At 49.2% G+C, this 23,840-nt stretch overlaps 1 protein-coding gene across 2 annotated transcripts; it reads left to right on the forward strand.

The window, feature by feature from the left end:
- Positions 1-18,942, forward strand: PRSS55 (serine protease 55). 2 transcript variants are annotated; one of them, XM_032103936.1, is made up of 5 exons: positions 1-2,149; positions 3,043-3,232; positions 4,092-4,339; positions 7,153-7,286; positions 18,162-18,942. In XM_032103936.1, exons 1-5 carry the CDS (start codon positions 1,915-1,917, stop codon positions 18,447-18,449), a joined length of 1,095 nt encoding a protein of 364 aa, XP_031959827.1. In that variant the 5' UTR covers positions 1-1,914; the 3' UTR covers positions 18,450-18,942. The 2 variants fall into 2 exon arrangements, with proteins under 2 accessions (XP_031959827.1, XP_031959828.1); XM_032103937.1 differs by lacking the exon at positions 7,153-7,286.
- Positions 18,943-23,840: the final 4,898 nt, after the last annotated feature.

Below are 23,840 nucleotides of genomic sequence, written 5' to 3' on the forward strand. Positions count from 1 at the left end.
CAGGGCTTTTAAATCTGTATCATCAGGCTTGACAGTACAGAGGAGTAGAATTATCCCTATGATTAATTATTTGTATTTAATAACTTGGGGAGTCCCCACCAAGAGCAGACTGGTGGCAAACGTAACTTGGGGCAGTCCACAGTGACTGTGAAGTCAAAACAGCAGGACGGCCAGAAAGAGAAAAAATCAATTTTGGATTTATTGGTGGGGTTCTCAGAGTGCAGACTCAAAGCTGCAGACAAAGGGTGTAGGGATGCACAGTTTATCCCGTATGGAAATGGGGATCCTATGGGTCTAGAGCTCAAGGAGTGAGGCAGTTTTGAGGGCCAGGTAGTGGGACCCAGAGACACAAATCCACAGCACCTCCTTCTCCATGGCTTGGTTTGATGTTTCCTGCTCACCAGCTCAGATTTAAAGCTCAGAAAGGCCCAAACCAGCTCCCTGAACATCCCCATCCCTGTCCCTACCCAGCAGATCAGATCGTGCTCCAAGCCTGGAGAGACCAAAAATGTGCCCCACAAAGTCAGTGTTTGGGATTGTAAATCCAATGCTGCAGCCCTGCCCGCTGTTCCCAAAGATGGGCTGTAAGTCTGTGCCAGAAAAATCAGCTCCCCATCTTCCCTTGCTCCTCAGCTGATGCTGAGTTCATCCCAGTCTCAAAATCCAGTGGAAACTTGTCCTTTTGGCAGATTTACACCTGGGCCAGGCTTACAGGAGCTGCCTCAGGCAGGATTGCCCCATTAGGCTCTTTCTGGAGATGCCCCAAAGCGTGCCTACACTGCACTCCAGATTTTTGTTGCTGTGGTAACTGATCCTGTCCTTAACCTGTCCAGCCATGGAGTTGTTCCAGTGCTCACTGCCAAGGAAACCAGCACTCGTGTCTCATTTCTTTGGCATGAGGTGACAGAGAAGCAAGGAAGAGAAGGAAATAAAGTTTTACCCTCATCCTATGCACTGTGAACCTCCACGAAATCCAGGCTCTGGTGGGATAACTCCTGATGTGCTCCAAGGCAAAGCATTTCAGATGCTGAATCATCTGGGGGCTCATAAAATGTGTCTTGGTTCCCTTCCTTTCCTCTCCCTCCCCTCCTACTCTGTGCTGTAGTTGTTTGAAACAAGCTGGAAAGTCTTTGGGAAAAGCTCTTATTGCAGATATGCCCAAGTCTGAGCCTGACTGAGTTTTTATTAAGTCCTGTCCTGATGGAAATGATGTGTTGGTCTAAAAATCAGCATAATGGGTCCATTGATGCTGCAATTGGCCCACACCAAAATATTTTGCCACCACTGAATTATTTACTGACACCTTTGGTTTGGTTTTGATTTTGATTTGATAGTTTTGATTTGGCATTTTTTGAAAATTTTCTTTTGACAGAGCTGCTGCTTTCTCCTACAAACACAGAATGCCAGGATGGTTTGGGTGGGAAGGGACCTTGAATATCACCTCATTCCACCCCCTGCCACAGGCAGGGACACCTTCCACCACCCCAGGTTGCTCCAAGCCCCATCCAGCCTGGCCTTGGACTCTTCCAGGGATGGGGCAACTCTCCTGGTCCTGTTTAAGTGCACACAAGTCAATACCTCAGGCATGGTGTAACTAGAGAGAAAAGTAACAGGAAATGAGAAAATTAACAGGAAATGCTGATAGGCTTCAGAACTGAAGTTGAAAGCTGATGCAGGACCAGCTCCTGAGGTCCTCAAAGGTGGTTCAAGATCCAGCAAGGGCTACAGCACCCATCTCATGAAATCCACCCTTGCCATATCATGTGAGGTTAGCCCAGGATGCAGACAGGAATTTCACTTCTGCCCCACCCCAACAGAGCTAAAAGAAATCACAAACCTTTTGGAGATCCCTGAGCTTTCCCTCAGTGAACCTTTTGCCTTAGGAAGGAGCATCCAACTGCTGCACCAACAGGAATGAGCGGGTGCTGTGATGTCACCCTGGGTTGTGTTGACATGGAATGCAGGCGATGTCCTGAGGTGTCTGCAGAGGCATCGCTGCTCCGAGAGCTGTGGAATAGTGTCGGCCCAGGATGGATTGAGATGCTGCTCCTTACCCTCTCCTGTTTAGCTTGCCTGACCAGCAGTGTCCAGGCAGGTTTTGTTTCTCAGCATTCTCAGCTCAGAGGAGATGCAGGATATTCACACGTGGGTAAGTGAAACAGGCCTTGGCTTATTCCTTCTGCTGAGGGAATAAAGGTGTGGCCTGTGCCCCAGCCTGATGCATCTTCCAGTCCCTAAACAAGGATTTTAGCCCACCTGCCTATGGGAGATGGTTAATTGTCCCTCCCACCCCAAATGCCTGGGCAGTGCTTGGGTGAGTTTAGGTTTGGGGAGGTGACAGGAATGTCAGGGGCTTTGGGAGAGATCAAATAACAGATCCAAGGAGGGCATTCTCACCCTTTACTCTGCTGAGACCCCACCTGCAGAGCTGCCTCCAGCTGTGGGGTCCAACATCAGGAGGACGTGGAGGCTGCTGGAGCGAGTCCAGAGGAGGCCACGGAGCTGCTCCAAGGGCTGGAGCCCCTCTGCTCTGGAGGCAGGCTGGGAGAGCTGGGGGTGTTCACCTGGAGAAGAGAAAGCTCCAGAGAGAGCTCAGAGCCCCTTCCAGTGCCTAAAGGGGCTCCAGGAGAGCTGGAGAGGGACTTGGGATAAGGCATGGAGGGACAGGACACAGGGAATGGCTTCCCAGTGCCAGAGTGCAGGGATGGATGGGATATTGGGAAGGAATTGTTGGCTGTGAGGATGGTGAGGCCCTGGCCCAGGTTTCCCAGAGAAGCTGTGGCTGCCCCTGGATCCCTGGGAGTGTCCAAGGCCAGGTTGGATGGGGTTTGGAGCAACCTGGTCTGGCGGAAGTTGGAGTTGGAATGGAGTTGGAAAAATTATCTTTAAATCCCTTCCAACCCCAAGCATTCTGTGATTCCGTGTTTCAATGACTCTCTGGTTGTTTCTGTCTCAGGGCTCAGGGATGTCCTGCCCCTGCTGTTCAGCAGCACAGGCTGTGACACTGCTGAACGTGCCCAACATGTCCCTTTTTGTACCCAGGGTGTGGCCTCCGACCATCCTACGAGTCCTTCCAGAAGACTGGCAAGAGGATTGGCACAGGGACACACGTCACGCCTGGGGAATTTCCATGGCACGTGAGCATCCAGAGCCACGGGAAGCACATCTGTGGAGGCACCATCATCAGTGCACTGTGGATTTTAACAGCGGCCCACTGCTTTGCAGAAGAGCTGTGAGTGCTCCAGGGGTGGGAGGGCAACCCAGGCACAGTGGGGGGATGACATTCCTCCTGGTGGGTGCAGGATGTGCATCTCCTCGGGGTCACATGCCACATTTATGTGACTGAGCCCTGAAAACAGGGATTGTCTCCTTTGGGGGAAACAGGCCCATTTTTAAACACAGAAATGTGCAGAGATCTGCACAACGAGGAGAAGCAGAAGGGGAATACTTTGAGGGGTGGCCTGAGTAGCCTTGGATAAATGCCCCTGATGCTGTCCTGATGGCCCCAGGCATTTCTGGTGCATCTACACCTGTTGCAGTACCTTGTAAAAGATGATGTATTCCATTCTAGCTCATTCTATCCCCCAAATTACCTTTGCTTTCACACAGCAAAGACCTTCACCTCATGGAGACTCTGAATTTTAAAACACTGAATTCTGGATAAATCGACTCCATGCAGTGCCCAGGGGCGGAGTCCAACCCTCTGTGAGCCCCCTCCAAACTGTGGCAGATCCGAGAGCCGAGACTGCTCAGTGACAAATGACCTGTGGCAGCACAGCCTGGAGCAGCTGGCTGGGGACAGCAGAGTCTGAGCAGCCAGCCCAGGGCACAGAGATCCAAGAGATCCAGCCCATTCCATCTGTCTGGTAGGGAGTGGGTTATTTATAACCTGGCTGCTTCCACATTCTACCTCTGCACCTCTCTGCCCTGGAAATCATCCTTGCCTAGGAGTGAGGGTAAATTTCAGGGGTATTTGTAGCTGAACTGCCTGAGCCATCACCCTGCCCTGCTCTGGGGGAAGAGAAACCAACCTTTATAACCCAAATCCTTAATGTTTGCTGTGTCTTCACTCCTTCTGTTCTGCTTTTAAGGCCAGCAGATCTGACGGTGGCAGTGGGGGGAGTTGACCTGAGCCGCCCACTGGAAGAGCACAACCCAGACAGCCTGATCCTGCACGAGGAATTCAACAGAACCAGCTTGCAAAATGACATTGCCCTCATCCTGCTCAGCAATCCCATCGAGTTCAGCAAGGAGAAAATTCCCATCTGCCTGCCCTTCATGTGTGACATGGACACGTGGCAGCACTGCTGGGCTGCTGGCTGGCAGAACACAAGTGCAGGTGAGGTGCTGGGGGAGATGCATTTGCTAATGGAAGATGGATTTTATCCACTTAAATTGGATATTGTCTCCCATGAGGGGTTTCCCAGACAAAGTTCCACTCCCCACCTCTCTGGTTAACGCATCCAGACCCCCCCCAGCCTCTGCACATCCACCAGTTCCCTGTTCAGGGCAAGAACCAGTTGCCCACAGACCCCCAGAGCAAAATCTGGGACCTATTTTGTCACCACCTCCAAAATTTGGACTTCTTTTTGGCACCCACATTAAGACAAGCTCCACCCTGGTGGGTAAATTAGCACAGAATCATGGAATTATTTGGGGGTTGGAAGGGACCTTAAAGCTCATCTCATTCCACCCCCCTGCCATGGGCAGGGACACCTTCCACTATCCCTGGTTGCTCAGAGCCCCATCCAGCCTGGCCTTGGACACTTCTCACCTTGTGGGATCCTTGTGGATAACTTCCATCTTGGGATATTCTATGAATCACCCAGTTAGGCTGGGTCTAAGGTGGTCTGGACTAAGGGAAGTGAAGGTCTGGGGCTATCTTTGGCTTAATGCCTCCATGAGCTGGACTGACTTATTGGTTCTGGCCACTCCTTCCTTCACTCGCTTAGAACTGCAGATTGCTGTTGCTAATTGCTCTCATTTAAGCCCTAATTAAAGCAGTTACAGCACTGATGTGACCCAAAATGTCTGTCCTGAACCAATGTCACTAAATAGTCAATCAGTTGTTTCATTATTGGAAAGAATTAATCAGGACTGGGAGGACAGGGGAGGGCCTTGGAGCTTGAGTGCTCCTTCCCAGGATGCAGTAAGTGAATTTTCCATTTAACCCTTGCTATTCTGCTCCAAAGGGTTGCTGTTTTTTCCATGAAACTCTGCATTTGCCTTCTTAGGCTTCATTTTCCTCACACAACAGTAACACACAACCCTGTTATAGTTGTGAAACTCTCCCATTTCACCAAGGTAACGTGTTCCTAGAACAGAGTGGCCACTGCAGAGACCCTCTGCAGGATTTCTCTTGAGCTCCTCTGTGCAAAATCCGTGGAGCAGCTCCGGGGATTGGCTCTGTGCCACTGTGTGGTCTCAGCTGACACAGATTCTGCTTCCAAAAATTGGTGTCAACGTGCTCAGCCTGGGCACCCCCCACCCTCTGTCTGGGAGAGGCTTCAGGAAAAAACCAGCAGAAGCTGAGTGTGGTGAGAGGGGAGTGTGATGGTGTGAAATGGGCAAAGCCGAAAAATACAGGATCATAGAGCAGTTTGGGTTGGAAAGGACCTTAAAGCACATCCCATCCCACCTTGCTCCAAGCCCTGTCCAACCTGGCCTTGGACACTTCCAGGGATCCAGGGGCAGCCACAGATTCTCTCCCTGTGCCAGGGCCTCACCACCCACAGAGCCAAGAATTCCTTCCCAATATCCCATCTATCCCTTCCCTCTGGCACTGGGAAGCCATTCCCTGTGTCCTGTCCCTCCATCCCTTGTCCCAAGTCCCTCTCCAGCTCTCCTGGAGCCCATTTAGGCCCTGGAAGGGGCTCTAAAGTCTTCCCAGAGCCTTCTCTTCTCCAGGTGAACACTCCCAGCTCTCCCAGCCTGGCTCCAGAGCAGAGGGCCCCCATCTCCCTGGAGATTCCTACACCAAAGAATTTTCATCTTTGGGCACTTCCGTCTTAGCTGGAAAAGGGACGTGACAACTTTTCATCGTTAGATCTTGTCACTGAGTCCCCGTTTCCTGAAGGTTCCGGGAGGATTTAGCTCAGGGAAATACAGAAGAAGGGGTGAGTTTCAAATCATCTGGAGATCTCAGCCTTATCCTTCAGACTCAGGTTCACTTTAGAGAGAAACATGGGTGAGATCCGTGGGGTTTCCAAGTAGCCCAGCACATTTTCAGTCCTTTTGTCACTTGCGGGTGCCAGCTGTGATTTCTGTATTCCCACCCCAAGGGAAGAATAAAGCAGATATTTCCTTTGTGTGCTGCCATCCCGAGAGCCACTTTGTGAAGATACAGCTGGGTGAGGCATGGCCTTGCAGCCCTCCCCAGGGTAAACAATGTTTCCATTGGATATCAGGAAAAAAATTCTGCCCTGGAAGAGTTGTTGGGCGTTGGAACAGCTATGCAGGGCAGTGTTGGAGTCCCCATCCCTGGAGGGATTTAAAAGTTGTGTGGATGTGGCATCTGGGGACATGGGTCAGAGGTGGCCTTGGCAGTGCTGGGGGAGTGGTTGGACTGGATGATCCTAAAGGTTGTTTCCAATGTAAATTATTCCATGATTCTGTAATTCTGAGATTAGAATTCTGGGGAAAGCTCAGTGGACTTCGACCTGCAGGGGCTTGCACAGGATCTCATGAAGAGCCCCTCAGGCTGAGTTCCCAAAAAATCACAAGTGGGAAACCCCAGGTGTGCAGTGCAGCTCATCTCAGGTCATCACTGAGACCACCAGCAGGATAATCCAGCCCTTTGGGGGTTTCCCAGCAGTCTGGCATCCCTGCAAGTGTTCCAGGCCAGGCTGGACAGGGCTTGGAGCAACCTGGGATAGTGGAAGGTGTCCCTGCCCATGGTGGGGGGGGTGGAATGAGATGATCTTTAAGATCCCTTCCAAAACAAACCATTCTGGGATCCTGTGATAAACTCAGGAGCACAAACATAATTGCCAACACTTGGGGATCCCCTGTAAGCCCCTGTGACCCCAAGATCCTACAGTTCTGCCCAGAGACCCCATTGCTCTGGGATACTTTAGAAATCCAGCTGAGATCCTTCCCAAGGGAAGTCTCCAGCTGCTCTGCAGCTTTGTTGATCCTTCTCATTTGCCACAGCATCCCATGTGCTGCAGAAAACACAGATGAAGCTCATCAGCAGGGAGAAATGCCTGGAGCAGATCCCACACCTTGTGGGGAGCGTGATGTGTGCTGAGACGGAGCAAGGAGGAGGAGGAGGAGGAGGCTGCCAGGTAAAGGGACCAGCATTCCTGGTCTGCTTCATGGCCAGGTTACAGCTGGAAAGGAGACAGGAATGGTTGTCCATGAGGTTCAAGGCAAAAGAATTGGGAGGGAGGTTTAATCTGGGGGTGTTTAATTTAAATATTAAAAACATTTCTCAGGTGAGGCCTTGGCTCTGACCCAAATATGCTTGGTTGTTCTGTGGGTGCCAGAACAAGTCACATCTTGTGGCAGTGAGTTGGTGACAGAGAATGAGGGACTTTACAAGCTAAATTATAAAGCATTTGAGCTGACACAAACACTCAAATGAGGCAAAACTCACTCCGAACTTGTGCCCTCAGAACACATTCCACCCTCAGGATCACTGTCCTGGTGTCAAACGAAGTCTGGATGCCAAAAACCACTTTGTCTTTCATAGCATCCAACTTCCAACCCCTCTCCTGAGAGCCTGCCAAGGACTGGGCTCTCCTGCAGCCTCTGGTTCCAGACTGAGATTTCCGTCCTCCACCGGGCAATGGTTTCCTTGGTTTGGGTTGGACAGGGCCTTAAATCTCATCCAGTTCCAACCCCCTGCCATGGGCAGGGACATCTTCCACTAGCCCAGGTTGCTCCAAGCCCCATCCAGCTGTATTTTAGATATATCCATGGGTTTGGAGGGGGCTGGGTGGGCAGATACATGGATGGACATCTCCATCCTGTAGGAATTACTCATTGAAGGAAATAAATCAGCACCCAGGACAGAGAGAGAGGCAGAGGGTACAAGAACTGTGGGCAGCCAAGGGATGTTTACTTTGCAAAATGATGTTTCAGAGCCTCTGCCTCTGAAATCATTCAAGGAAGGACTTTCACCTCCATTAAATTCAATCAAAAAGTCTTAAAAAGGAACCTGCTACAGGATAACATTAACAGGATTAAAGAATGCACTGCCCAGCCCAGCCTGAAGTTCTGTGGGTGAATGATGCTGGTGAAATAGCAGGAATGCTTGTTCCCAGCAAAATGAATGTCCTGGATTCAGAAAGCTGATGAAGAAGCTATTTTGATCCACAATAATGTCAGAGTCATCTGAGGAATGAAGCAGGAATGTGAGCTTTCCAAGCAGTGGAAGCACACGAGCTTTGCATGAGTGATAATGCTCAGAATCCAGCATCTCCCTGTTTGTAGTGGGATCTTGACCAGACAGGAATGTCTTGTAAACTGGAATAAAGAGAACAGGACAAAACCAGAGCTGAGGGTAGAAGTGGTGCTTTTCAGGGATGAAAAAAGTGACAAGGCTTGTCACCAGATTTTGCTGATTTGCTGGCAGGGAAGTGTTTTGCTGCTGGATGGTTTTCTGGCTTTCTGGGAAGTGCTGGTTAAAGCCATGGAGGTCACTTTTGGCCTCACTGGGCTGGGTCAGAAACCTGATGGCTTCTCCGTAGTGGGTTGCCTGGTCATGGCCTGGGACAGGACAGAGCTGAACCTGATGCTTCTTCTGCAGCAGGGGCCACTGGGCAGAATCCCAGAATTATTTAGGTTGGAAAAGACCTCCAAGATCACTGAGTCAATCCTGTGACCAATCCCCACCTCGTCACCCAGCCCAGAGCACTGAGTGCCACGTCCAGGCCTTCCTTGGACACCTCCAGGGATGGGGACTCCAAACCTCCTTGGGCAGCCCCTGCCAGTGCCTGAACACTCTCGCTGTGAGCAAATTGTTCCAGATATCCAATCTGACCCTCCCCTGGCACAGCTTGAGGCTGTTTTCCCTCATCCTGTCCCTGTTCCCTGGGAGCAGAGCCTGACCCCCCTGGCTGCCCCCTCCTGTCAGGGAGTTGTGCAGGGTTCCCCCGAGCCTCCTCCAGGCTGAGCCCCTTTCCCAGCTCCCTCAGCCACTCCTGGTGCTCCAGCCTCTTCTCCACCTCCATCCCCTTCCCTGGACATGCTCCAGCCCCTCAAGGTCCTTCTTGGAGGGAGGGGCCCAGAACTGGACAATTCATCTGCACTGTGGGCAGTGCAGGCTCTCAGGCTATGATTGTCTGTAAGGATTACAGGGTTTGTGTCAGAGGAGAGTGAGTCCAGATTTCAAAAGACCCAAATCCTTCCCATCCTCGTCTCTGTCATGGAGACAGAGCAGCCCTGGGCATGGTGTTGGTCTGTGCCAACCAGCTGTCTCCTGGAGGACTTCCAGGCTCCAGCTCTTGCATGGATCAGGAGCCACCCACGAGTCACTGTGGAGAGGCCAGGAAGGATTAGAAGCTGGGCAAGGCAGAGATTCCTGGTCAGGGAACAAGCCCTGGAGATGCTGAGTTTGCTCCTGTAGCTGTGGCCCCAGGAACTCTGGACACAGAGGAGATAAAAGCCTGATGTTAACCTTTCCTGGGATTTGCTGAGGATCAGGATATGTGTTTTCATGTCCAAAGCCAGGCTAAGGCAGGCAAGTTGCTGGACTCGAGGTTGTAAATCCACATGATCCAGATCTGGATCCAAATCTGTGAGCTGTGATGGTGAGAACAACTTTTTACATGGGGAGACAGTGACAGGACAAAGGGGAATGGTTTTAATCCAGAAGAGAGATTTAGATGGGATATTAGGAAGGAGTTCTTCCCTATGAGGGTAGTGAGGCCTTGGCACAGGTAAAGCTGTGGGTGCCCCATTCCTGGGAGTGTCCAAGGCCAGGTTGGACAGGGCTTGGGGCAACCTGGGATAGTGGAAGAAATTCCTCCTGATGCCCAACCTGAACCTCCCCTGGTGCAGCTTGAGGCCATTCTATGAACAGAAAGGCCATGAATAAAAAGGCTCAGACATTTCACCAGCTGCCTTCATACCAGACCAGCCTAATTTGTGGATAACTGACCATATTCCTCTAATAACTCAAGGAGATTGAATAGCAGAGCTCCCAAGTATTTGTACTTTTAAAAAAAAGAATCTATTCCCTTAAAAAGAAAAATCTATCCCAATTCCCTGGCAGTTCTGCAGACAAATATATGGATTGGCTGGGAATTAACACTACCAGGAGCCGTAATTGACTTATAGTTCTATTTAGTCATAAACATTAACATTAATGGATGTTCAGGGGGTACAAGTGCTAAAGAACAGACACTGGAGATGGCCTATGTATTATTTTTTTGTGTGCTACATTTCTTCCATGACCCCATGAACCACAACTGATGTCTCATTCCTTGCTTTCTTAAGCGTCTTTTGTTAGGCTCTGATGCAATGGTAACTTGAACAATAATTAGAGTATAAGGGGCTCACAAAGCAAATGCCTCCTTCAGTGCCTTCCCTGCCCAGGCAAAATTCAGTAAATGGCCCAATTATAGTTCTGAGGGGCTGTGGGGGGAACTCTGATGTGGTGATTAGGACAAAGTGTGTTCAGCTGGAGTCAGAGGTCATCTACAGTTCAGCAGCACATGAAGGGGGGCCAGGTCCTGCTCTGATTTCATGGGAAGGAATCGTTGTGTGACCCCCAAGAGCAGTGGGGTGGTTCCAGCTCAGGTGAGTCCCGGGCTGCAGGTATCCACTGCCTCCCACAGCCTGCAGCAGGAGTGGATTTTGGCCATAAATCACACAGTGGTTAGGGTACAAAAAGTACCTTAAAGCTCGTCTTCTGCTATCCCAGGTTGCTCCAAGCCCCATCCAACCTGGCCTTGGACACTTCCAGGGATCCAGGGGCAGCCCCAGCTTCTCTGGGCACCCTGGGCCAAGGCCTCCCCACCCTCACAGGCAAGAATTCCTTCCCAATATCCCATCCAACCTTGCTTTCTGTCAGGTTAAAACCATTTCCCCTTGTCCCATCTCTGAAAATCCCCTTTACAGGGCTCTCACCCCACAGAGCTGGAGCAAAAGCAGCAGTTGCTATGCAAACCCAGATGGGGTTTTCCCAGCCATTTCATGAGTGTCTGTTTTATAACCATCAGCATCTACAGAACCATCTTTCCACCAACAGGGAGACAAAAGCCCTGGTGCTGGGAGTCACTGAGATGGTTTTAAGCATCTGTGTTAAAATGAGATCAAGCCCTGTGCGTGTGTTTATTGCTCCCTGTGAACTGAAATCAAGCTGAAGGGGTTAAGATCACAGGGAGACACCTGGCTCCAAGGCAGGACAGTTGCCTACATTTAATTCTCCATTAGATATCCCAGGATATCCCCTGGTATCCCACTGCTCCCACCTCAAACCACGCCCCAGTGACTGCAATGGGAGCCTGACACTTGCACTGGAAAAGCTCTGGCATTCTTTCACAAAGTCTTGAATCCTTTTGCTGGTCTTAACATGGCCCCAAAACTGCCAAGAAAGACTTGTGAAATAGAATTTTTTTAAGAAAAAGAGCCTGCCAATGAAAACTGTGTTTTTATAGGTAACTGTCATGGATTCAAGGAGAAGAGCACAAACCAGGATAGTGTGGTCAGTCCCTGAAGAGAGGTGGAAAATGATGGTCTGGCTGCAGTCTGGAGGGATGGGGAGTATCCACAGGAGCTCTTGAGGTTTTAAGTTCTTCTGCCTATCAGTCAAAGGTTTCCTGGAAGCCAGGAGTCACAACTATCCCAATTTCAGTCCAAAGTTATTACAAACTGCACAAAAGTACTTTATTATTGTATTTTAATAATAGAATCACAGAACCACTGAGGCTGGAAAAGCCCTCTGAGATCATCAAGTCCAACCATTATCCCAGCACTTCCAAGGCCACCATTGACCCATGTCCCCAAGTGCCACATCCACCTGTTTTCTGAACATTCCAGGGATGGGGACTCGACCATTGCCCTGGACATCTTTGCCAGGCTGGACAACCCTTTCAGTGAAGACATTTTTCCTAATATTCAATCTAAACATCCCCTGGTGCAACCTGAGGCTGTTTCCTCTTATCCTACTGAACAGAGTGATCCGCTCCCCATCCTTGTCGTGGATTTCCCATCACTGAACTATCGCTACCACCATGAGGTGGTTTTTATTTCCCCCAGGGACAGATTGCTTTAAGCAGGAACGTGTCCTGGGAAGCCCCAGAACAAAGCAGTGGAGAGGTGTTTCTGCATTTGCAGTTCCTTCAGTTTTCTTCTGAAGGGTCCTTTGAGGTGTAGCTCCAAGAATCAGAACACTTTTCCCGTGGCCCGTGATTTTACAGGGCTTTCATCACTTCATCATTTTATGATGCGGGCGGACAAGTGAGCACATTCAGGCTCTGATGGCGTCATTCTTTAATATGGGAAAAATTAATTCCCCATGCAAGAACCTGGGATGACGATGAGGATGATGTTGGGTGTCTCTTCTGCTTTCTTCCTCTGGGTCGTAACTTTTGGTCCCTCAAACTGAAGCTGTTTGGGAGTCCAGCATGGCTTTGTGTGCCTGCTGGGAAACAGAACTCCTCTGGATCCAGCTGAACACAAAATCCCAGCTTGCCCTGGGAGTGGGGAGTGGCTGTGATGGCTCAGAGGAGCTGCTTCTCATTCAATGACAGCTTTGAGGGAAAGCTGTGACTCACAGGCACATCCAAATTATTCGAAGGAGTTGCCAGGCATGTTGAAAAAGGCGGTCCAGCCATCAAACACATTCTGAGATTCCCAAAACTCTTGTAAGGAGATTCCTCACCAAAGGCTCCTGGAGAAACTGAGCTGTCATGAAGTGGAAGGGATTTGAACAGAGAAAGAACTTACAAGGAGAGTTGTGTTGGCATCCATGCAGGGAATTTTGATGTCCCAGGAGGGCAAATGCCAAGATGACCAAGTTGACCAATGCCACAGCATTCTTCAAAGTGGTCAAAGTGAAAGGTGGCTGTGCAGAGGTGCAGCAGGTCCCATTATACTGGAGGTTAAAACAGCAGCTGCAGCTCATTATTGATAAAGAAAAAGGAACAGATATATGGAGAAGCAATTCCAGCTGTACACTGGCCATAGTAGGCTCTAATTCAGCTATTACCATGTCAGAAGAACTGTGGGTAGCCCTTCAAAAACATCAGCTTGAGGCTCTGGGGAGGTCAAAAGGGCAACGAGAGCATTAGGAGTTATTAGGACAGGAATAGGTGGCAAAGCAAATGTGTTGTGCCAGAGCACTACTCCTGGGAGCTTCCCTGTGTGTGATTCCTGTCCACTCCATCTGAGAAAGGAGTGGCAATTTTAGAAAAGGAGGAAAGTAGAACAGGATGGATGAACAGGGACCTGGAAGAGCTCCCAGCAGCACAGGGAATAGCAGAGCAAGACTGTGATGCTTGTAGGAGAGATGTCTGATGGGGATGTGGCACATTTCCGACCTCATGGGCAGCACACAGAGGAGTCGAGAGCTGTCCTCGTGTCACCGCTGCTCCAAACACATGAAGGAGGGGTGTCAGATGGCCCTATCAGGCAGCAGATCCACAACAAAGAGAAGGAAGTGTTTTTTCATCCATCAGATAATTAAACCATGGGAGTCGCTGACCAGGATGTTGTGGGTATTTATCCTCAGGGATAAATGGATTCAAAAAGCAATTAGGTAATTTCCTGGATGAAGATCTCTCTGAGGCCATTAACTGCTGGGATGTAAATACAACTCTGCAAATAGTTGTCCTGTTCCTCGTTCTCCTCCCCTGAGCACTTGCTGCAGATGACAGGCAGAGACAGGAGCCTGGGCCACATGGGCTCGGCCAGAGGCTACTGAACTGTCTGTGCCACCACGGTCACTAATGGCCCCTGCTGACATCACAGTGGGTGGATTTGGGCTGTCTCCTCCCATTTTCCAGCCAGGGGATGGATGGACAGAGGAGCTGAAGGTTCTCGAAGGGTTTGTGTGAGAGGAGTCCAGGTTCCCTGTGTTACCTGGTGCATTTCTGATACCTGCACATTAACGTGGCCACAGCCTCCTTCCTCCCACTTTAAAGACAGCTGGAAACAACCAGGCAAATGATGTTTGCCAAAGCCTTTGCCTCCAGCAGCCAGGACAGCTCTGATGGGCGCTGTTGTTATTCCCGGTGTTGTTATTCCCGTGCTGATTGTCTCCAATTTGCACAGAACTCACCAACGTGAAAATGCAACCAGCAATGACTTGCAGGGATTGTGCATCCACCTAATGAGGATCAGATGAGTTGTTCTCCCACCCCCAGAGCTTCTCCCACCTTGGAAGATTTATGTGGATAAACGTGTTTGTTCTGATCAATGACTGTGCTGCAGACACGAATACAAATGAAAAAGAGAGATTACACTTTTGATCCAAAGCCCACTAAAGGCAGCAGAAAGGATCCTGGTGCTCACAAAAAAAAATCCCAAAAAACCACGGTTTTGGCCGCAGTGAAAAAGATGAAATTTTTGGTCAGCTTCAGTGAACAAAGCACCTTGTTAGGCAGTGACAGATTTTATACAACCCACAGCTATTTATCAGTGAATGTATCATTGCTTTCACCTCTCCTAATGGGAGGATTAACACGTTTAAGGCAGGAGTTCAGCACCAGATCTGATTTGTTGCGCTTGCTTTTCGCTCATCTTCGAGATGACAAGAAACATGAAACAGAAGCAAAGCTGCTATTTTTAGGTGATTTTCGTCTATCCAGAAAGTTGGCACTTAGAGGGAAAAGCAGGAGCAGGTGTCTGGTGTGTGCTGCTGACCAGGAGAGTTTCACCACCAGGATACAGGAGCCTGAAAAAGCAGCATTTAATAATTCTTCGATCCTCAGAGTCGTTAACCTGAGCGGTCATTAAATTAGCGTTGCTGGAAGCATCACAGAGCTGAGATAATTGTCCCAGCACTCAAAAACTCGCTCCTCCCACACCCTCTCTTACGCAAGGATGGAAAACCTTGGGCCTGCCTTCCTGAGAGCTTAAGGTGGATACAGGGGTATTCAGAAGTGTCCAAGGACTGAGTTTATTTTCTCCATCTTTAGCCCTATAAAAACCAGGCTCCCAATTCATCTGGGCTGCTGCTGTAATTATGTGAGCAAGATTATCACACGGAGAGGATGACTTGGCCCATTTTGTGCTAAAATCTTCATGTTAAATAGCTGAAATTAAGAGAAATGGCGTGTGAGAAGTAGCACCCAGGAAGCAGAGCAGCTCAGCCCATGTGGAAAGGGATCTGAAGGAGGATTTGGGATTATGGATTATGGAAATTGATTTGCCGCTGCTGCCTGGGCTGTCAGAACATTCCTGAGCTCCCTCTCTGCCCAAAAGTTTTAAATTACTGATCCCCCAAGCCCTGCGGAAACATCCCCCTTTCCCCACCAACCAGGCAGGGAACCAAATTGACGTGGTTAAAGAGGAAAACAGGGGAAGAGCAGATGTGATTTGAGAGGGAAACTGGGTGAGGCAGAGTTCAAATAGGGATCGCTGGCTCTGCCGCGGCCTCGTGCGAATCACATCCCTCGCCAGCCGCGGCTTTCCCAGCCAGGAAACGCGGCAAGACAATTCCCCAGGGGACAGTCACAGGGCACCAGGAATTCACTGGTGCTCCGATACCCCAGGAAGGAAGATCCTTTACGAGTGTGAACAGCCTCCAAATTGGAGGCTGAAACCCATCTGTGCAGGGGCTCGGCCGGTGCTGAAAATCTCCTTTTCCTGCTGGGAAAAAGCCGGCGCGGAGCATCCCGGGCTCCCACTCTCCAGACTCCGCTCGTCATCCCCGTGTGGGAGGCTCCCAGCGCCTTCCTCTCGCCGCTAGGATAATGCGTTCGGCCCGTTCCTGCCCCGAGGGGATCCGCAGTGAAATCCCCGGTAATCGAATCGTGCGTGGATGCTCATTCATCCCCACAGGATGCCATCGCCAAGGACGTCCGCAACGCGCGGCTCCAAGGTCGCTGCAAGGGCACCTCTGTGGTTTTCACGGGAGTTCTTGGCTGAAATGGGGTGGGGAAATGTCTTTAGATGCTGAGGCTGAAGAGAGTCCAGCAGCACTGCTTGAGGTGCAAGGACGTGGCTACAGTAACAACAAACAGTGTTGATTTTATGTTTGGACTCAACAGTCTGAAAGATCTTTTCCAGCCTGAATGAGTTTATAAGCCTCTGATCTTTGTTGGTCCCTTCCAGCTCAGGATATTCTGTGATTCTATGAACATTTCCTCTGCATTTATCTTAATTTTTGCCTCCTGACTGAATACTGAACTGAAAAAAAAAAGGAAAAAAAAGTATAAGAATATTAATGACCAGAGCCCTCCAGCTACTGGAGTGGGAATTCAGCCATAAACTTCAGCGAGTGCTGATGAGCTGCACAGGGAACTTCAGCCTCTTCCTTGCTCGTTAATTAATGTGTGTTAGCTCAGGGTAGCTGCTGGCAGAAGGGGTTTCATCTGTTAATGACAAAGATGTTTCCCAAAGTAGTGTGCAAACAGGGAAGGACAACATTTCCCAGTAAAGTTTGCTGTCTTGGGAAGTGGATTTGTGTTGAATTTGTTTACCACAAGTGCTGGAGAAAGGGTGGAAAAAAAGATTCAAACCCACTGTGGAAGGAAACTTATTTATAGCAGGGGCTGCACAGCACTGAAGATGTCCTGGAATCTCAGACTGGTTTGGCTTGGAAGGATCTAAAAAATCCTTTAGTTCCACCCCCTGCCATGGGCAGGGACACCTCCCACTAGCCCTGGTTGCTCCAAACCCCATCCGACCTGGCCTTGGACACTGCCAGGGATCCAGGGACGGCCACAGCTTCTCTGGGCACCCTGTGCCAGGGCATCACCACCCTCACAGCCAGGAATTCCTTCCCAATATCCCATCCATCCCTGCCCTCAGTGAGAAGCCATTCCCTGTGTCCTGTCCCTCCAGCCCTTGTTCCAAGTCCCTCTCCAGCTCTCCTGGAGCCCCTTTAGGTCCTGGAAGGGGCTCTGAGGTCTCCCTGGATCCTTCTCCAGGTGAACACCCCCAGCTCTCCCAGTCTTCCCTCAGAAAAGTGCTGCACCTGCCTTGGGTAGATTTTGTGCCGCTCTCTCTTCTCCCTGGGTTTGTGTCCAGAGATTCCAGAGCTGGATGTGTATGGATACAAAAAGGCTGCTAGCAAGGATTTTCTTGCTATTTTCTAAGTCTGTGGGAGACTTTTCTCTCTCACAGAAGAGGTAGCAGAGTTATGTAAACAACCAAACACCTGCAGCCTTGAAAAGTCTTGTTTACAGTACAGTAGAAAAATATTTTGACAATGGATGTTTTAAGATTTTAGCCAATCACCCCCAAGGGGTGGCTGATCCTTTGTCCAATTAGACTATGAAGAAAAAAGTCTATAAAAGAGTTTGTAAAATAATTAAATAAATCAATCTTGCTGCACAATTCCTGCCTGCTGGATCTTCTCTCCTCCTCCTCCCTATGGCTGTGGGACATGGTGATATGCCCTAGGGCCTAGGCCTGTGGTAATAAATGTGCTCTTGGTGTTGCAGCTACAGCAGCCAACAGGAGAAAATTCCTCTTTTTGAGGTGGCTACATTTGAAGCCTTGCCCACGCTGGGTGAGTGGTGGTTTTCCTTGCAGAGGTGGGAAAGTTTTCAAGCAAGTGGCTGTGGCTTCAAGAAGGATTTGTCAGGATTATTTTTCATCTCCTGCCCAGTTTCTGGCTGCCAGCCCCCAAAATTCACAGTGGCAGGTACCCAGCACCTCCACGCAGCAGCTTTGCAGAGAAGACAAGGACTGAGTGAGCAGTCACAGCAAATGTTCCGTTTCTCTCTGGGATGTTGTCTCTTGCTGACAGGTCTCAGGTATCCTCCTGGGGCCATGGGAGCATGTGGAAAAGGCTGGGAATGACAGGGCAGTGCACTGAGCCAGAGCTTGGGACTGATCTCCTCCTCCTGGCTTCTGTATCTCTTTATTCTGCAGGATCTCAGGGCTGAGCTGTGAAATTTTGAATGCAAATTCCCTTTTTTTCTCCCCAAATCCTCCCGGACCTGAGACAGAGATTGATTTTCCCACTCAGCCTGTGGGAAGCAAATGCTCTGAGGGACCTGAGGTTTGACCCAGCTGTAACATTCCTCCTTCTGCCGCAGGTGGACGGCGGGGGACCTCTGGTCTGCAGCTACTGGGACACCATGAAGTGGTTCCAGGTCGGCATCGTCAGTGGAGGAAATCCAAACCACAGGATTTTAACATCTGTTTACAGCTACCAGGGCTGGATCGAGAAGGAAACAGCCATAAGGGGAAAACCTTTCTTCACCGAGGGTGTGGACAGTGGATCACATCTCAGGGTTGCTCGTTCCAGGGCTGGGACACAGATGGTGTTTCTGGAGTATTGTCTCCTTTTATTCATCTCTTTAATAGCAATTAAATTACCCTGAGAGAAGATTTTTGAAAATAAAAGTCAGAACTTCCACGTTATGCTTCCTTCTGAGGCCAACCTGCTCCATGTCACCGATGTGGACACAGGCACCAACAGGAGATGTCACCATGAGACAGGGAGTGAGGCAGAGGCCGGAGAAATGAAATGAAGGGGGCAGGACTTGGGCAAGAGGGGCCATAATCCTCTGGAGAACACGGATTTTCCACACTGCTGGGTCACGCAGGACTCGGTTGTTTGCTAAGCTCAGATGCAAAGCAGAGATGTGGCATCGGAAGGTGCTGATCCCCTTGGAAAGCTGAAACCCAGGGGGAGATGTTAATTTGCTCATTATCATTAGTTGTTGTAGGATAACTCTGGGTTAGTGCATCTTACAGCTAATTATTAGCTGGACTAATTTATTTTAGGCTAATATTAACTAATTTTATTTTTACTAAGAGCACCTTCAGAGAGCTCAGCCCCTGCTCAGGTGCTGTCAAACCTCTGGGACAGAACCACTGTGAGAATCTGTGGCTGCCCCATCCCTGGAAGTGTCCAAGGCCAGGCTGGACGGGGCTTGGATCAACCTGGGCTAGTGGAAGGTGTCCCTGGCCACGGGAGGGGGTTGGGACTGGGTGATCTTTAAGGTCCCTTCCAACCCAAATCATTTTAGGATTCTGTGAAATGTTTTGGAGCTATCCAGAAAATGCTGCTTATGGAAACCCCTCAGTCTAATAATTAATCAAAATTAATCCTGTGCAAGTCAATGGTAAAGCAAAAGCAAAGAGATTTTTTCCCCTCTGTTAGAGGTGTTTTTTCCTGCATTGCTGAGAGCTCCACATCCCAGCCCGAGCTGGGACTGAGCTGTTCTTTCATCCTAATACATGGTCCTTTATTGCTCTCCAGCATTCCAAATGTGTTCTGCTTTTCACAAGGAGGTTTTAGCTTTTCTTGGAGGTGATGGGGAAGGAGAGAGGCAGCAAAGTCCCCTTCATGTCCCACCTTTGCATAAAAGCACCTGCAATTTGCAGCAGTGATAAAACCCAGTGAATGTGCAATGGGACAGAACCTCACAAATTGGTTTTAATTACCTTGATATTTTCTGGCTAGCTGGCAGAGAAGCCTTGTAAATGAGAATTAATTCATCTACCTTAAGCTAATGCAAACCCATCTTGGCATAAAAGTCAGCCTTTATTTTCTGTGTTATCTGAGCAGAAAATAATGCTTAATTATTATTAGTTCTGAGTAATGCTTATGAAAATTGCTCCACATTAATTTCACATGGCTGACTGGCTAATGGATGCATAAGGGTCTTGTAACCCTTTGCAAAAAGACTAATAAGAGCTAAAAACAACGGGAATATATTACTTTAACAGCTATTAGTAGCAGACAGTGTCTGCTGGCATTAATACCTATATTTATTTTCCTTTCTATTAATAATATATCAACAGATTCTGGAAGCCGTGGATGTCAGGAAATATTTCCTAATGTTGCAATCTCTTCAGCTGCAGAATTGTTTCCCCCAGAGGAAATGAGAGAAGTCCTCCTGCTTAAATTATTTTAATGTAGGGGCTGTATAAAGCACTTTTGTCTCCAGCACATGGCAAGGAAAAAGCCTGGGCTTACAGGGGCCTGCAAAACGACCCAGTAGGTCTTTTCCATCAGAAGCATTTGCAAATTGATCATGGCCTGTGCTAAATGAAGGAAGGGCGCTTCTGCTCTGGGTTTTGATTCATCCTGCACTTGATTTATTCAATGGATTTGGGGAGAAGTTTGTGCTTGGTGCCTCAGTTTCCCTGCTTGTAAGTTGAGAGCATGAAAGGGGCTCACTTTGCTGTGTGGAAGCATCACTTCTACAAGTTCAGAGCACCAAAGAAATAAACAGGAAAAACCTTTTCCTCCTTATTTAAAACATCATAAAACTCAGCAAAGTGAATGCGTCTCGCCTACTACATCCACTGTTCAATAATTAGGGTGAGAAAGGACACGTTTGTTTAACATTTCTAGGCTGCAGTTAGGTCTGATGAAAACATCTTGGTGCTGTGTTTTTTTCTGAGGGTATTTGTGTTTTCAGGGAGCAATTCTGATTGTGAGAATATGTTGGAGTCTCTCAAAATCAAAAGGCAGCAGTTCAATGGGACGCATCCATTTTTGAAGCTTTATAACGTTGGTGTAAATGTTTATTATGTTGTTGTATTCTGTATTTATTGAATCCCAAAATGGTTTGGGTTGGAAGGGATCTTAAGATCACCTAATTCCACCCCCTGCCATGGGCAGGGACACCTTCCACCATCCCAGGTTGCTCCAAGCCCCATCCAACCTGCCCCTTGGGATCCAGGGGCAGCCACAGCTTCTCTTGTGGGTTTAGAACATCAAAGTGAAACATTTCCAGACTCAACGTTTATGCTTCAGTCTGTAGTTGGCAAAAGTTCACCTTTTGTCTTAATTTACAGCTCATTTCTTATTGCCCCTCCCTTCTTTCCAGAGACAGATTTTGTTTACAGCACTGCACCTTTAGCAGCAAATAAACAGGATATGGAAATGCTCAGAGACCTGGGAAAACATCTGTAAGAGGATTCAGGGGAAAAAAAAATAGGAGGATATGAGTACTCAAGCAGAGAAAAGAGGTGGTCAGGAGCTGCTTGCACGTTTTGCTGAGGAGATAAGAAGAAAAGCTCCCATGAGCACTGAAGGCAGCAATTTAAAAGCCAATACATCAAAGTAATTTTGGCTTAGTTCTGCAGAGATTAAGGGCTTTGTATATCCACGTGTTTCCCTGTCTGCCCAATCCCAGCCAGCATTTGCACGCCAGCTGGAGCAGGGAGCTGGAAGAGTTGAACATGATGATGTTCGTGCAAATTTGGCAGCAAGAGCTGGTTGAGAGGTGGGGAGGGCTCCAAGCACAGGTGTGTGGCTCCACCTCAGAGGAGGAAGGTGGGAAGAGCAGCAATCCATGGTCACAGGTAGCTGCTGCTGGAGAAATCCAACCTTTACTCTTTCTCCTGGTGGAAGGTCTCCCTGCTGATGGGATGAGCTTTAATGTCCCTTCCAACCCCAAATATCCCATGATTCTGTGATTCAAGGAGATGATCCCAGACCTGTCACCCAGCTCCTTCTCAGTACATGTCACCTGGGGGATCTGAAGACAAAGGCCAGGCTGGATGGGGCTTGGAGCAACCTGGGCTAATAGAAGGCGTTCCTGCCCCTGGCAGGGTGTGAGGTGGGGTAAGTTTTAAGGTCCCTTCCAACCCAATTCACTCTCTGTGTCCATGATTCTTATTCCTCTTTGCTTGCACACACAGCTTTGCACACACAGCTTATTAAACTGCCTTTCTTGCCCTGTAGGATTTTTGCCTTTACACTGGACCCTGCATTTCCATTTTCCTGGTATTTTAAATCCCATACTCATGCACCTCCAAGGACTTATTTAAAAACGACCTCTGCAGGTTGGTCCTTACATAAACTTGAGGTGACTGTTTTATTTTCCTTGCAAACAGCACACAGAGGTTGTGATTTCGTGTCTCCCATAACCTAAATGGTACCAAGACCTTTTTTCCACCTCCAAAACCACCTAGCCCTGTCCTGCCTGACCCGTATGGTCACATCCTCTGCATCTGGGTGGCTGATCCAAACTGGCTGATCCAAACTGCTTCCTGGCAAAGGGTCCTGGCCTGTGTTTGGGTTGGTTTCAGCCATCTCTGCTCTGTGTAGGTGGGAAAATCCTGTACCCACTCAGCCCTGTTTGATTTCCCAGCACAGAGCTCCCTCCTCCAAACCCCGCTTCTTTCCCAGCTCTTCTGCCAATGATTCCTGCTCTACAGCCATCCCGAACATCCTCCTACAGCCTGGCAGGCTCGCTGGAGTCACAAAGCCATTATTGAGATCCTCCAATGGCTTTAAAAGATGCATTTTGGTGTTCTGTTTCCCCCACTGTGTTTCGGAGCACTCTGAGTCACCGCTGAAAAGGGTTTGGACCAACCCGCTGCCAGTCGATTTGGGAAGGGGCTGCATCCCAAACTTCTCAATGCCACCCACACCCCTGCTCGGCTGCCAGGATTTCAAAGCAATCCACTGCACAATTACAGGCTAAAAACACAAAAAAGGGAAGGGAACGGTGCCATCCCACTGTGATCTCATGGAGAAAGGCAGATCTGTTTCGTGATAAAGGTAAATCGGTTTCTGCTTCGCTGCATAATGAGCCTCCGATGATTTCAGCAGGAGAAATCCCAATTAGAAACGGGTGGAAGAGGGGCATTCCCATCTTGGGAACACGTTGGAAAGGCTGAGGATTTTTCCTGTTGCGCTTTGTGGTTAAACTGAAGCTTTTGCATTTTGAGAAAAGCATCCTGAAATATCCAGACACGATCCAAGCAGAACCCCAGCTATCCTACCTCTTCCTGTCACCTGCTACAGTCTGGTGAGAGGAACATCCCCTTCCAACCCAGGTATGATCCAGGGCACAAGTCCATGGGCTGGTGGGAGTCACTGTGGGAGCTGCTCTGCATCTTGTAAATGACTGTTTGCAAGAATAAAGGGGCAAGAGACAGAATCAAAGAATCACAGAATAATTTAGGTTGGAAAAGACCTCCAAGACCATCGAGTCCATCCTGTGACTGATTCCCACCTTGTCACCAGCCCAGAGCACTGAGTGTCACCTCCAGTCATTCCTTGGACACCTCCAGGGATGGGGACTCCAAACCTCCTTGGGCAGCCCCTTCCAGTGCCCGACCACCCTTTCCATGAAGAAATTCCTCCTGATGTCCAACCTGACCCTCCTCTGGCACAGTTTGAGGCCGTTTCCTCTTATCCTGTCCCTGTTCCCTGGGAGCAGAGCCCGACCCCCCCGGCTGCCCCCTCCTGTCAGGGACTTGTGCAGAGCCACAAGGTCCCCCCTGAGCCTCCTTTGCTCCAGGCTGAGCCCCTTTCCCAGCTCCCTCAGCTGCTCCTGGTGCTCCAGCCCCTTCCCCAGCTCCGCTCCCTTCCCTGGACATGCTCCAGCCCCTCAATGTCCTTCTTGGAGTGAGGGGGGATGTAGATATTTCTAATACAATTTTTGAAGAATTCTGACAAATCCCAAAGTAAATGCAGGAGTGAAGGGGAAGCAAAGGCACCTCCTGGTCCAACCTGATCCAGAGCCCAGACAGGGTTGTAGGAATCCCAGATGTGCCACTTGTAGGTGCACTCTGTCAACAAACAGTGGTACCAACAATGGTGGCAACCTCACAAGGCCAAGTGGCCATCTCCAGGCTTTTAAAAGTTCTCCCTTCCTCATATGGGTGCCCTCAATTCAACTGACTCTTGGAAAATCCTGGATCAGGGTTGGTGTCCTACAATGTTAAACCTGAGGATTTCATCAGCTGAGTCTGACTCCAAGCTAGGGATGCTCCCATGGCTCAGCTACCAGGAAAAGATT

This window comes from Corvus moneduloides, chromosome 3, assembly GCF_009650955.1.
Source record: "Corvus moneduloides isolate bCorMon1 chromosome 3, bCorMon1.pri, whole genome shotgun sequence".
Classification (NCBI taxonomy): domain Eukaryota; kingdom Metazoa; phylum Chordata; class Aves; order Passeriformes; family Corvidae; genus Corvus; species Corvus moneduloides.